This window comes from Melanostigma gelatinosum, assembly GCF_949748355.1.
Source record: "Melanostigma gelatinosum genome assembly, chromosome: 17".
In the NCBI taxonomy this organism is placed as follows: domain Eukaryota; kingdom Metazoa; phylum Chordata; class Actinopteri; order Perciformes; family Zoarcidae; genus Melanostigma; species Melanostigma gelatinosum.
This window is the reverse complement of record NC_136650.1, coordinates 4,262,264-4,276,148: the sequence shown is the minus strand read 5'-3', so window position 1 is coordinate 4,276,148 and position 13,885 is coordinate 4,262,264. Positions and strand designations below refer to the sequence as shown.

General features: G+C 42.3%; 1 protein-coding gene across 2 annotated transcripts in view; it reads right to left on the bottom strand.

Annotated features, from left to right (window-relative positions):
• Positions 1–13,465, bottom strand: part of atp1a3a (ATPase Na+/K+ transporting subunit alpha 3a) — a 28,584-nt gene extending 15,119 nt beyond the window's left edge. The window contains exons 1-6 of one of the 2 annotated variants that reach the window (XM_079288294.1): positions 13,376–13,453; positions 13,118–13,217; positions 3,573–3,686; positions 2,847–2,906; positions 2,359–2,562; positions 1,076–1,189 (exon numbers count right to left, since the gene is read on the bottom strand). In XM_079288294.1, the coding sequence (XP_079144420.1) occupies positions 1,076–1,189; positions 2,359–2,562; positions 2,847–2,906; positions 3,573–3,686; positions 13,118–13,123 (498 nt within the window). In that variant the 5' untranslated portion in view covers positions 13,124–13,217; positions 13,376–13,453. Of the gene's footprint in view, positions 1–1,075; positions 1,190–2,358; positions 2,563–2,846; positions 2,907–3,572; positions 3,687–13,117 lie in introns of both variants that reach the window. The other variant, XM_079288293.1, reaches the window with a different exon arrangement.
• Between the last annotated feature and the right edge of the window lie 420 nt (positions 13,466–13,885).

Sequence of the window (13,885 nt, the reverse complement as noted above, 5' to 3'; positions counted from 1 at the left end):
TAAGTTATATTTGCATCATGTATTTATACTTTATTTTGCTAAGAGTAGATATTTACACAGCCACATTTAGCATTACTAAAATTCATTAGCTAGGGCGCTGGCCAACGCCAGTTGCCAGATGTTGCGAGAGTATGTTGCTGAGGCAGAGAAAGGTCTGCAACAAAGTTCATTTTCTTTGAATTTGTCAGTCTGAAGAAGTGTCAGTGTCTGAATTTTCAGAAGATATGTGTAATTTTTTTAAACTTTGCTGACTATGGAGCAAAAGAATCGGTCCTAATCTGTGTGTCCCATTGCAGTTAATATACTCAGGACCTAGCACTCGTCTCCTAAAGGGGCGGGGCAGACACAGATTGTGACTGACTCTCAGTTCCGTCTCCTTTGTGAAATGTCTCTGGTAACGTAGCGCTTCATGACGTAGAGAAGTCCCAAGAGGTCGACTCTATCTCAGCGTATCGGCCTTTCAAGGTTAAGGCCTGCTTTCAAACAGTATCAGCGTGTTGAGCCATTTCCAAACCATGATCGGCCCATTTTAATAAATCTGTTAAGAAATGTCACACCAGCATTGATGTGCTTCATCACAGTACAGTTATACCATTCAGTTAACAGCAAAAAAAACATGTTTAACTGTGGAATGCCTCTTTAATATCTAATATCTAATAAAAGTGCCTGTTTTCATTTGTTGTTTCATATACAAGCATTAATTCACTTTTGTTGCCATCTTCTAAATATGGTGTATATATATATATGTTATATATATTTAGAAATCATTTACAGCATTACATTCCCCTTTATGAGTTGATAGACTCAACATATTACAATGAACTAATTTATTTATCATTTTGATTTCTAAGTCAATGGCTGTGAGAATGTAAACACAGTGTTTTCCTTTTCCAGTCAGCATTACCACAAAGGTTGTTGTTTTTTGATCCCTTGCCTAAAATATATTTTGGAATCCAACTAAATGCGTAAGCCTGCACATTTTCATCTTGCTTTTTTTTTAGTTAAAACCCTTTTGGCAACAATTAGTACAAAAAAGCATCACAATATCCTGGTTGAACTATTGAGCGTCCAGTACCTGAGGGACCATGTTCTTAAAGGACTCCATGATCTTGGAGCTCTTAGCTTCCTGGAAGTAGGAGAAGCAGCCGGTGATGATGACGACGGCTGACAGTACGATACCCAGATACAACTGCAGAGAGAGGCAGGGAAACAAAGATGAGACCTCATGTTTAACTTCACCTGTATCTAAAAATGTGTCACGTGAGAAGAAATAGACGAGTGGAGAGACACACATAGAGAGACCGTCAGTGACACATTCTGTCATGCTATTTCAGGAAGTTCATGCTTCTGAATATAAAACGATAAGTCTTTTATTTATGTTTTCACCTTGTAGCTGACAGCAGCATGTGGTGTGGACTCACATGGAGGCTGTCCATCTCTTTGCAGTCTACTCTGTGAGTGGTTTAAAGACTGTGCTGTTGTCACACGTCTAAAGGTTCACCCCAGAAGGTCTAAATCCTCCCATCCATGTGCTGCACCATCTCACGTAACTGCTACTAGTAATCAGTGTGAGTTTATATTCTGGGTGTGTAACTCATGCTGACTCGTCACAGTTGTTGTTGTCCTGTCATGCTGTGTGTGTCAGCGCCGCTTAGCCTCAGTCCCTTCGGCTCTACTCTGCATAGTGACCCCGACATGGAACGGTGCTGACCCATGAAGGCCCCCCTCTTAGCCTGCCATTACAATCGCAGAGAGTCACGCGCTCCTGCAGCGGGTTCAGACGTGGATGTGAACAGGATGGTGTCTGTCACCCTGACGACGGGTTTTGGGCTGGCATGATTCAGACTAACGGCTGACACAACCTTTGTCACTGGCAAAGCTCAGTCCCTGAGGAGTGGTGACTCAGCATATCGCTTTTTGAGTGATGTGCTGGAGGACGGGGAGCGCACGCACGCGCCCATGCACACGCACCCACACACACACACACACACACACACGGTCAGATAGACGTAATCATTTCCAAACTTCAATCCATATTTGGCATTTAGCCTTTTAAAAACTATATTTTCACTGCGGTCAAAAACGTTTAACAGGGCGATCTAGCAGAAATCTAAAAGCACCATGGTAACACAGAATTACACATATGCTAGCATGTTGCTAGCATGTTACAACAATGTGGTGAAGCACGGAGAAAGTAAATAGAGAAAGAGAAACTGAATAAAGTGCAGGAGTAGCATAATGGATATCGTTCTGTTATCGTGGACACGTGAGGACCATTAGCGAGGCCAACCAATATGGTGTTGAACGGTGATGTCATCATATCTCCCTAGGCCTCCACCCCTTCAACTCTCCACTTACGTTATCCCCGGCGGGCTCGTCCTCCGTGGCAGCCTGGATGGCGTAGGCCAGGAAGCAGAGGATGGCGCCGATCCACAGCAGGATGGAGAAGCCACCGAACAGCTGGCGACAGAACTTGACCCACTCTGGGGTGGTGGGGGGCGGAGTCAGGGCGTTGAGGCCATCCCTGGTCAGGTACTCTGCTGCCTTGGCATTGGTCAAACCCTGAGAGGGGCAGAGGAAGCGGAGAGGAAAAGATAGAAGGTGGATTAAAGGAGATGGATGGATGAGCAGAGGCAAGAGGGCAGCGGAGAGGTTGGAGTTATAGAGAGGACACAGGAAAGGAACAGAGGGTGGACAGAGGAAAGAGGAGCGGAAAAGAGGGCAGAAAAGAGGAGGGAAGAAAGAAAGTGTTGTGAGTAGGAGATACTTGATTGAATCATTGTTGAATCAAACAATCATGTAAAGGTGACCTGCCGGTCTGAAGGTGTCATTTCTGAACGACCTACCTGGACGATGTCAGTGGTGTATTTCCGGCAAACCTCCTCAACAGACATTTTGTGTTCCGTCTACAAAGAAATTCAAAAACAAAGCAAACTTAAACAACCTCTCGTTAATCATCAGTTTAAAATTAGACTGCAATCTAATGATACTGTGAAGTGATGTCAAAATGTTGGTTTCATGTGAGAAATATAATTTGCTAAACTGCAAAGCAAGAAATGAATTCAAATGTTTCAGATTTAGTTTAGAACTCTCCATACTGTTCTGTGTCCTCTTGGTTGAGACAGTTAAGTTTTACACAATCATTTGTTTGTATTTGACGAAAAAGGTTTGATCGATCAATAATACTTTGGAAATCAATATGTGTAAGTGACCCATGTCATTCAGTTCTTTAACAGGGGCTATCCTGAGGGGTTGCCTTCCTGCCCCGTATCGGAGCAAATCCTTCCACAATACCATTAAATTGCTCTGGCATATTAGCTCAAACTACAGCAGCTGCTACTACAGAGTCTGTTATCTCCTTTTCAGATTCGATTAGAGTGGGAATCGCAGCGCTTTGAATGCTGGACTGAGGCCAGGATGCACTATCTATGAATGTCTTTCTGTAATTGATTTTAAATGAGACTTCCAGGTTGTTGTGTGCCACCAAATCTGGTATTCAAAGCAGGTGAATAAGAGGCAACTAAAAACAATGTGACAAATTGCAGCGAGGACGCAGGAAGCGGTGCACTCACGATGGGAACTTCCTTCTTGAGGTCATCCAGATCCTTGCCTCCCTTCTTCTTGGGCGACTCCTTCTCGTCCTTGTCCTGCGTGGTGGCCACGCGGTAGCTGTCCGATCGGCCATACTGAAACACACAAAGACAGCATCACGTTTGGTCCTGTTTTCCTTTTTTCAAACTGCTGACACTTTTCCTTATTCGCACTGCTTCACAGGAAGACATTTTTCAACAATTACTTCGCACTACTGTACACCAACACAATCCAAAGTCGGAGCAAAAAAGGAAAAGCCAAAGGAAACTTTGATTGTCCTACTTGTATTTGTAATAACCGTTGATGTATCATGAACACCTAAAACACGGACTGATGCTCTTTTTCTTCCACATTGAGCCCAAATTTGATGTAATCCCCTGGTGTGAGAAGGGGACCGTGACACTTCCTGCTTAGATCTGGCATTATCAGAGCACAGGCATGTCTCAAGAGCTACACTAAAACTACAATTCTACCCAATCTTTGGATTCTCAGTGGTAGTGTGGTATTGTCCATCGGCCCAACCCTAATCGACACCGCCGCTATTTAGGCTGCAGCCGCTGAGACTGCAGCTGTGTCTGAGAGGACACAGCAGTCAGGAGACTGAGTGAGATGAGGGGAAAATGGAGCCAGAATAAATCTGTCAGTGACATGTATCATGGGATTTTCACAATCGCCAGTGACCTACATTACTGGGTGTGGAGGCGTGTGTTTGAGCCCTTTCCAGCTATGCTTGAAAGTGTGTTTGTGTTCGTGCAAATAGTACGTGTCTGTGAACATCGGCTTGCTGACTAACGGAAGTCTGCAGCTTGGTTTTCGTCAAACAGAATTCTATTATTTTGAGTTTCAGTGATCGAAGGTGGTCTGAATCGGGGGTTCTCAACCTTTTGTAACAAGGACCAATTCTGATTGTTGAGGACCACCTTCACAAATGAATGAGAAAAAGAAAAGATGCCCCAAAAAGGAGAATAAATACACTGGGCTGTAAGTAAGTGTTATGTTCGGAGCTGTTACTGGCGCAGCGTTGTCTCCCACATCAGTGCATCTGAAGGAAAGTTCGCGAGCTAACACAGGCAAAACACATTTGTCTCTACCTGAGAATGTGTCGGGATTGTTGTAGTGATATTCAAACGTTACTGGTCAATGATATTATGCTTTGTTTGAATTACTCTGTTTTATATTAATGTGAATTCGTCAGCACATATAAAAATATAAACCTTTATAAATCACCTTAATTTAATCTAACCTCCTCTGCCGACTAGATGGCACTCTGAGGCCAATTACAGGTGGTTCAACCTGAGAGAGTAATATTGTGGGGTGAACACTGAATATGTGTAATTGTTTTGATAAAATAGTCAAACAAAAAATACAATGCATGCAGACTTTTAGGAACTTCATCTTGAAACATGCAGGAAATTGAGCATTTGGATCGGTGAGACAATAAATCAAGCTTTAAGTCTGCAAATATCAGATTAAATGCATTTCTGGAGACTTGACTTAGCCTGTGAAGTCTTCAGCATTATGAGGGTGAAGCTACTTCGCTCACACACATCCATTAGACTAAATATGTCTTCAAATGCTCACATTTTGTCTCACATGCTCCTGGAGTTTTAGTGCATTTTATTTCTTCAAATCACCCTTTTACCCAGCATGCACCATCCAGCATGAACATCCTCAGGGGTTCTAGTAAAGAATTAAAATGTCAGCCAGCTACTCGGCTCACTGTTGCATCTCCCTTAGAAACGGGAAAATCTGTAAATGTTCATGATGTTTTGATTTTAATATTTGTCACATAGGACTGAGGCTCCCATGAAGGCCCTAATGTAAAATGTCAAACGTACACTATATTACTGTGAGATTATCCATTCCTATTCTTTTACCTCACAAAGGGAATTCATCAAACTCCCTGTCTGTGTGCCAAAAGGCATGAAATTCTGTATCATACATTGCACAACGGTTCCATCCTGAGTTAAGGAAGTTACATTACTGCAGTAGAGCTTACTAAGTATCTCTCAGTAGTAAAAGCATCAATCAGCCTTTTTCATGGAAGACATGTAGACAGATGTACATGGTGAAACTAAGGATGGCTGAAGTGCATTTAGCTGCTTTGGTTTCACTGGGACACTTGAATAGAACGAACTAGAGGACTGCATTGGGACACAACACAAATGTGGGAGCAGGCTGTTTTTACTTTGCTGAGGGTGCGAGTGGGCAGACGAAAAATAAACTGCAGGTCCCGGGGTTAAGTTGTCGCTAACCAACACTATGGAGCTAACAAATGACATGGTAAATAAGATTAAAGAAGGCCACGAATCGCTCACCGGCTACACATTCCCGCTCTGAGCTGGTGTCTGTGTCAGCGGAATTAAAAAACAAGGAAAATAAAAACGTGGCTCTAATTACACCCCCAAAAAATATCCATGATTTATTCAAACCAAGCTAATGCGATGCCAAAAAGCAATTGTTTCAAAAATATGGCTGCTTATTTTTTATTTTCTTCAGACAGAAAACAAAAAATCTGTGAGGCAAAAAGAACAGCAAGACGCAGGGAATCAATAGTGTCCCAGTAGGAGATGGTGTTAATCACGGTTCAGCAGCTAAACCACTGATTGCTGCAGAAGGATACTTTTAGACACAAAGACACACTGAGGCAATTAATTACATACTAATTGGATGAAGGAGCAAAACAAAGTGAAGTCCGGGCAATTAAATTAATTCATACATTGCCATCAAAAAATCGAATTCTGCATTTTGAGAATTGAACTAGCCCGCTTAACCTCATGACGTTCATTTAAATTGGACTTTGAGCTTAAACTCAGCTGGTGTTTCCGTGAGGTCTTTTCATGGTGTGCAGGTGTGCTGATGCATTTTGACCTGACATTTGTTCATCAGGCAGATGTTGTCCATCATCCATTCCCTACAACAAATGTGTGACGTACTGGGATTCATAGTGTGTGTAACCCTGTGTGAGGAGTGGGGAGGGCAGACTTATTTTGGGAAAGCTCTTCTGTGGATTAGTGTGCGCTGAGAGGTTTGGCACTGATTTGATGGCTGTTTTATGCTGTTCGACATCTGCTTTTTTTCCTGGAGGAAAAGCTAGCCGGGTGTTGACCTGTTGACAGCCAACCAACCAGATGTGTGCATCTGTTTTACATCCTCTTACCTCGATGCAGCTCTCTATGGGCATTGTTGTTTTGCTTGAGACTGTGTTCACATATTTGTTTTTCAATGATTTAAGTGTAAGCATGAAGTTAACCGTGAGTGTGATGTAATGTGAGTGTGCATTTCTCTTATGAATGCATTATGTATGTACTGCAACGTATTATGTATCCATATCAAATTCATATCTGTTTTTTTTTTTTTTTTTATTTAAAGGAAATCATGTATGGCTGGGCAACATATCAGCAATATATCGATATCGTGATATGAGACTAGAAATTGTCTTAGATTTTGGATATTGTAATATCAGAATATGGCATAAACATTTCCTCGTTTTAAAGGCTAATGTAATTTAACTGTTCTAGCTGTTCTGGTTTCTGCCTTTACACACTTAGTCATTACATCCACATTACTGATAATTATTGATCAAAAAATCTATTTTTGTATATTTTGCGAAAGCACTAATGGTCAACCCTACAATAACAATATCGAGGCACTCTGTCAAAAATATAACATTTGATTTTCTCTATATCACCCAGCTCTACAATCATGTACTGAGCTTTTCCACATCTGCCTTAGATAGCAGTTAACATTTCAGAATGACCTCAGACTCATTTATAACAACGTTTTAAGCTTTTATGATTGTCTAAATAGTTTTTTACTCTGGAGAAAAGTGCCTTAACATATGTACTGTCAGTAAGTAGTAGTAATACTTCTCCAGATAACACCAGCAGAACCTTTATGTACCCAGATCTAGAATATTGGTTTTCTCACAGCTAATCCCTGCAAGCGTTCACCGCAGCAGACACAACAGCCGGTACTGCCTGCACACGGCTCTCAACACGGCTAAGCCGGCGGGCGGCTAGGTGCTAACCTTGCTAACAACGCTAACAGCGGCAACAGTGCTGACAGAGCTAACAGTGTTAACCTGAGGGGGAGTCGGAGGATGGGTGCTACGCTTCACATCATGGGTATTGAATAAGATAAGGAAAAGTAAAAATAAAATACTCTACTGGTATCGGTATCACTCTAAACGTAGGCTATATAGATTTCCTCTTTCTTTTGCTTTTCAGCAGTGTGATTAAGTGAGAATTAAACATACATAGTACACCTCAGTCCCAGGAGGAAAGAATATACTAAAGCATACTCTGTATGTTGTCTTTTTGGTGAAGGGTTGGTGACACTTTGGTGGGTAGACCTCTGACCTTCGAAGGGGTCTGGGGACAAGGTCCCCCCCCCGGAAGAAAATGTTGTCCATTTAAAAGTTCAATGCATCGGTCTGGTGCACTTTGAGAGCGGAATGAAGAGGCTCGATCAATGAAGAACTCTGTGCTCCTATAAACAACTTGGTGCTCCTGTTTTAGCAGTGGAGGAATGGAACTAAGTACATTTACACAAGTACTGTACTTAAGGACAAATGTGAGGTACTTGTAGCCTACTTTACTTGAGTATTTCTATTTTTTGTAACTTTATACTTCAGGTCCACTACACCTCAGAGGAAAATATTGTACTTTTAACTTAACAACCTTTATTTGACTATATTAGTTACCGGTAAGGCTACTTGGCAGATTCAGATTCTGAATACAAAATATAAATCAACTAACAATAAACTATGATTTATTCAAAAGAAGTATATAGCCTAATTATTTAGTTTATAAAGTATTGAAATTAGGCCTCCACCAGCTGCACCAATAAAGTGACAAACACATTAAGGCAACTTGAGCCGGTCGCTGCGCACCGCTGTGGAGGAAATGCGCACGTGACGTGTTTGGCCATCTGTTACGAGGTGCAGGAGGTTTCCTGGGTGGTCAAGTCCAGCAGGTCATCAGATTACAGCTGTTTACTACACTGACGGATTAACCCACTGAACAATAATAATCCCCCTCAATCCCGCTCTCTCCCCCATCTTTTCAATCCCAGTCTCTCGTTCATCCTTACTTATTCACTTCAATTACAACGGTGAAACATCTTATGCATTTCTTTGGCAGAAATTGCACTGAATATATTTGACTGTTTAAATGACCATGAGGGCAGTGAGGTATAATGAAAGATGAATTAGTTTGAGCAGTCGGATAGTCCCTCTCATGTGTCCTAATTTCATAAATGCCATGTTATTATTAGAATATTACTCTTGTCAGATCATTGTGTTCTAGTACCACAAAGACAGAGGGACACAGCATGAAAAAAGAGTTCATTCAGTGTCGACATTTAACTAGATGACTCAGGGCCACCTGCTGCTACTGTATAAACTGCTGATTGTTAATCCAATAACGTCAACTGCTGCAATGAAAAGCAGGTTAAAAAAAGTGGACTATAATAACACCTCAGTGATCACTGTCACACTGTTAACTAACACATCATGAGGTGGAGGCAAAACTAAAGCACTACAAAGCACAATTTGACTATTAAAACAACTTTGAAGCACAACGTCTCCACCGACAGCCTGTCAGAGCAGCCCGTCTATAGAATTATGATTGCACATCAAAAAGGCCTCCAGCTGCCTCACTAGGGAACGTGACTTGGGTAGATGTGGAGGAGAGTGAAGTCCTAAATACGGAGCAAGATCAGGAAGAACTCAGGTTACATGATTACCAGGCAATGCACACTTAATATTTATATAAGAAGAGTAAATACAAGGAAAAGACAATTCTTTTTTTATTTTGCTCAAAGACATACTGCCTGTTCTCCATCTTGGTACCTGCTGCAGGACTGCAGGACCATTTTAAGAAATTTGCAAACAGTTCTTGCCTTTGGGAATCAGCACAAAGGTCCAGACAACCGGCATTTGAAAGGGCGAGAAGGGATGAATAAGCAGCGACTCGCTGGGGTTCTGCGGAGAACCTGACAACAGCTGCACTTCTGTTGTTTTATATATCAGGAATGAACGGGTAACACTTAGTATATAACTCAAAATATAAGGTGACTGAAAATGGCAACCCTACTGTACTTTCAGTTGGGGCGACCAAAAGCTGATGCAGTTAAGTGTTGAACCCCTTGGCTGTAAAACCTGAGGAGGTCTCAGCGGAATCCAGATGTTCAGTGCTGAGCAACAGGACAGATTGTGCATGCTGAACAGTTGTTGTCCTCTCCAGCTGCTGCTATCCTGTCTCCAGCGCGGCCTGCGGCGCAGAGCACCACAGGTCTGAGGAAGGCTGGATAAACCACTTTTTAATCTGCTGAAATCACGAGTCACATCTCAGACAGCAAACAGGGATATTTTGATCTGTGCATCCCAGTTTGAGGATGAATAAATATAACAAGGGTTTCAAAATTGAGCATAATAATACCCAAACCCACATGAGCGTTATGGTGATCGTACCAGTTACTGTGGGAAAGCAGCTTAAAAACAAATCATAATGTCAAAAAGGGGCATCAATTATTAAGATCTATATCTCATATATATAACATTCAGATTTTCTAATTATTTTCCATAATTTGAATTTAGTTTATCGGCCATTTCATGAAAGCGGTAGATGGATGGCATCTGCACATATGATTATTCACCAACAAAGCAAATGTAAACCCTAACATCAGCTCCACATTATAACCACACTATAAGACTTTGGTGTAATATCCAACAGCTGACACTGAACCCTCTTTATAGTCATGTGGTATTTAGCCAATTTTTCAACTACGTTTAATAAAGTACCAGTGACCAAAGTGTCAACAATTTCAGCTCAGATTTTTTTAATGGAAGATATTGTTAGTGTATGTTACCTCCAGGGGAGTTTAATAGCTCTGGCGGCGCCACAGTAGATCATCGTAACCACACACAGACACACAAAGAAACGGATTTTCACACAGATCAGTAGACTGACCGACCTAGAAAATACTGATGGACTGACAAGCACACGCACACACACAGAGCCCCCTTAAACACACAGCTCCATCATCATCTATCCCTCCCTTCACCGTCCCACTTTGTTTACAGTCTCCTCCCTCCAGGCTGCCCATCTGTTTCTTTGCTCACTTCTACTCATCTGTACTAAGGTTTAATCAAGACGAGGCAGTCCGAGCCACATTCGTGATGACACTGTGTTTAAACTCAGTGCATGTGTTTTCCAGTAATAAAAATACCCCCCCCCCCCCCAACCATTCAGCAGTGTGTCGCCTCCAGCGGTGCGTCTCAGAGGGCGACAGTATATGGCAGTAGTTGACGGAATCTGATTGACAGTATCTCCTTCCAGTGGGTTGATAGATGGGGGATGTGAGGCTTATAGCAAGATCCAATCCGATGGGCCTATCTAAATAACTGAAATCAACTGTGGGGGAGGGAAAGGATGTGCTTAAAGAGTAACTAAACTAAAACTAAACAGACTTTCTTCAGCTGAAAACCAATGTGCATGTGAATTTAGTAGTGTTGTTGATGGATTTAGGTCTTAGTCTTGCAATTCTGGGAAAAGTATTGTGTTGTATTGTCTGTTATAAATATGCATAGCGACTGCACTCGCCTATTTGAAACCGGGCTATGACAATTACATTGTTTTATCAGCTGATCTGGAGGCAGCTTTTGTCTGTATTAAAGCAGGGGAATCGGGGTGAGATGTGTCCCCAATTGCCACCAGGTATTTCGCACACTGACCATAGTCCTACCAATCGTCAACATGCTGTCAATTAGCATCAGCGCTAGAAATGAGCAAAAGCAAATTACAAAGGGTAACTGGCATCATGAACGGTACGTTAAAAAGCAGTTTGTTTTGGCTTCAAGTCAAAGTAATGTAGACGAAGTCCAGCAGATCATGAGGTGATTTTAATGTTCTGTAGCTGTAGCATGAAATCAGCTAAACTTAGCAGCAAGCTAGCTAGCTGATTAGCTATCCCCTAAATGAGGCAATTGAACAACTTAATGTTGCACACTGTTAAACACTCTTGTGACAGTGTAGGAAAGCACATTCCCATCAACAGATAATTAACACTGATTTACCAAATGTTGTAATGTGCTGAAGGTGTAATTTCACGTCTCCAGAGAAGAGAGGGAAAGGCTTGTGCTGTGATTGTAATTCCACACTTGTTACAGAAACTGAGCAAACACGTTTAATAGCCCCACCTCTACCGCCTCTGCCCACGTTGATCTTGAGGCCCTTTTTTGAATTTCCAGGGTAGACACACATGGTTACTTTTTAATGTGAAGGTGTGTTATGTAACTGCTGCAATGTTCGCGCAGTGCAACTGTTCAGTGTGCCATCACTCTCTCATCCTCCCTGTCATCAATGCATGGTGGTGTTGCAGGAAGCGCGGAAAAACGACTGGTTACCCGTGACACCTGTCAGCCCGCAAACAGCAAGTGACGTGTGCGTTTGAGGAAACACACGATGCACATCGAACAGAACCAGTGGTTTGCAGTAGTATGGATCCACGCTATTTTACACACACACACACACACACACACACACACACACACACACACACACACACACACACACACACACACACACACACACACACACACACACACACACACACACACACACAGATGGAAACTAGTAAAAGGACAGGGAGGTTCAGAGTCACTATTGATGAAATATTGACAGACTGAAACAATTATGCAACAGAGTTGATGACCAGGAGAACATCTTGTTCTTTTATCTTTTTTTTTGAACCTGTGAATGAAGCAGCACATCTCCCAGCTACTGCTTATTAGAACACTATTAATCCCTTTGTTTTTTAGTTAATATGACATGACATTGGTCAGCACTCTGCGCCCGTTGTCAGATTTGTTTGTGCGCCAAAAATCGCGAGAAAGCGTCTCTCTCTCTCTGCCTGAAGAAACGTCACAGACCACCGCTCCCCATCCACCGAGGGACATCATGGGATTTGGGGAATTGTTTGATTAATCGCCTTTAATGTGACGTTAAGCAGGGGCGGTAAAAAACAAAAACAAAAACAGCGACATATTTGTTATTTGGTTGAGAAGAGCCGAGACTGAGGACCGTTAACGCGTATCCACCCTGTGCCGGTTCTGTCGCACCGACTGGACTCTTGCGGAGTAACTGACTCACGAATGTGGCGCACATTCCTTAGAAAAAAGACGGTCGCGTTCAGGCAACTAACATTACCCGATAATGTCAGCCGTCGTCGTCTATTGCAACGCATTGATTTGGCGTGATAAAGGACGTGTATGGCAGACACCCGACACGTTAATGATACAGAGCCGTTCACTCAAACCCCGCTGTGGCATAAAGTATCGGTCTGTCAGCCACGTAGTAATAGTTAGCTTAAACATAATACATATCCCACCGTGTTCAGTGTCATTCTAACGCCACGTCTGCACTTTAACCCTTTCCTCAACCCCGTACAGCGAACTTTAACAGAAGGTACATTTTTGTTTGTCAACAACATATTAGCTAAAATCACAAGAGTTAACTCTTACCCCCATTTCGGCGCAGTCAGTCGGTTCTCCTCAGCAGATGAGTCTATTTTAGGGTTGGTTCAACCAGAGTAGCTTTAAGGCGGGTAGACGGGAAAGTCAACTGATGAGAAGAAATAAAAATGTCTCCCTTCAGTTGACAGCTATTGCTCTACTGACACAAATAAATTAACTACTAACATAACAGTCTCAATGCGAACGTTTTGAAGAGGAACGGAAATTTGGTAACTTGACAAAGCCAAAATTTAGGCAAAGCCGCACCCAGTTCGGATGAAAATCAAAAGGTTTTATCTCTCCGGCATAAAATGTTAAAAATTCATATGCAGCCGTTGGCACTTCACCAGCCTTCTCTCCCGTAAGGCGCAAATGATGACAGTGGAAAGTAGACCCGCACAGCAGGCTTCTTCTTCGTATGCTGTCTCCCTCCGCGGCTGTGCCCAGGGCTGCCGCAGCACTCAGGGTTCCCTGGTTTTTCACTCCGCGGATGAAACCAACGAGGCAGTTAACGTTACATTGTTCTAACGGTTCTAACCCGATCAGACTAGTGCTATGTTCATTTGATAAACCTACCAAATATATCGATCACGTCTATACTCCTTATATCAGTTTTTAGGTAATAAATACGTTTTGGAAACAAGGGAACCAAATACCTTTTTCTGGAATAGTAATGCAAGACAGAAAAACATGAGGAGAATTACTGATTCATGTGAAAGGCCTTTGTTCAGTTGAATCACTGCTAATGAACGAAGGGGGAAAAGCATACGATAGTGC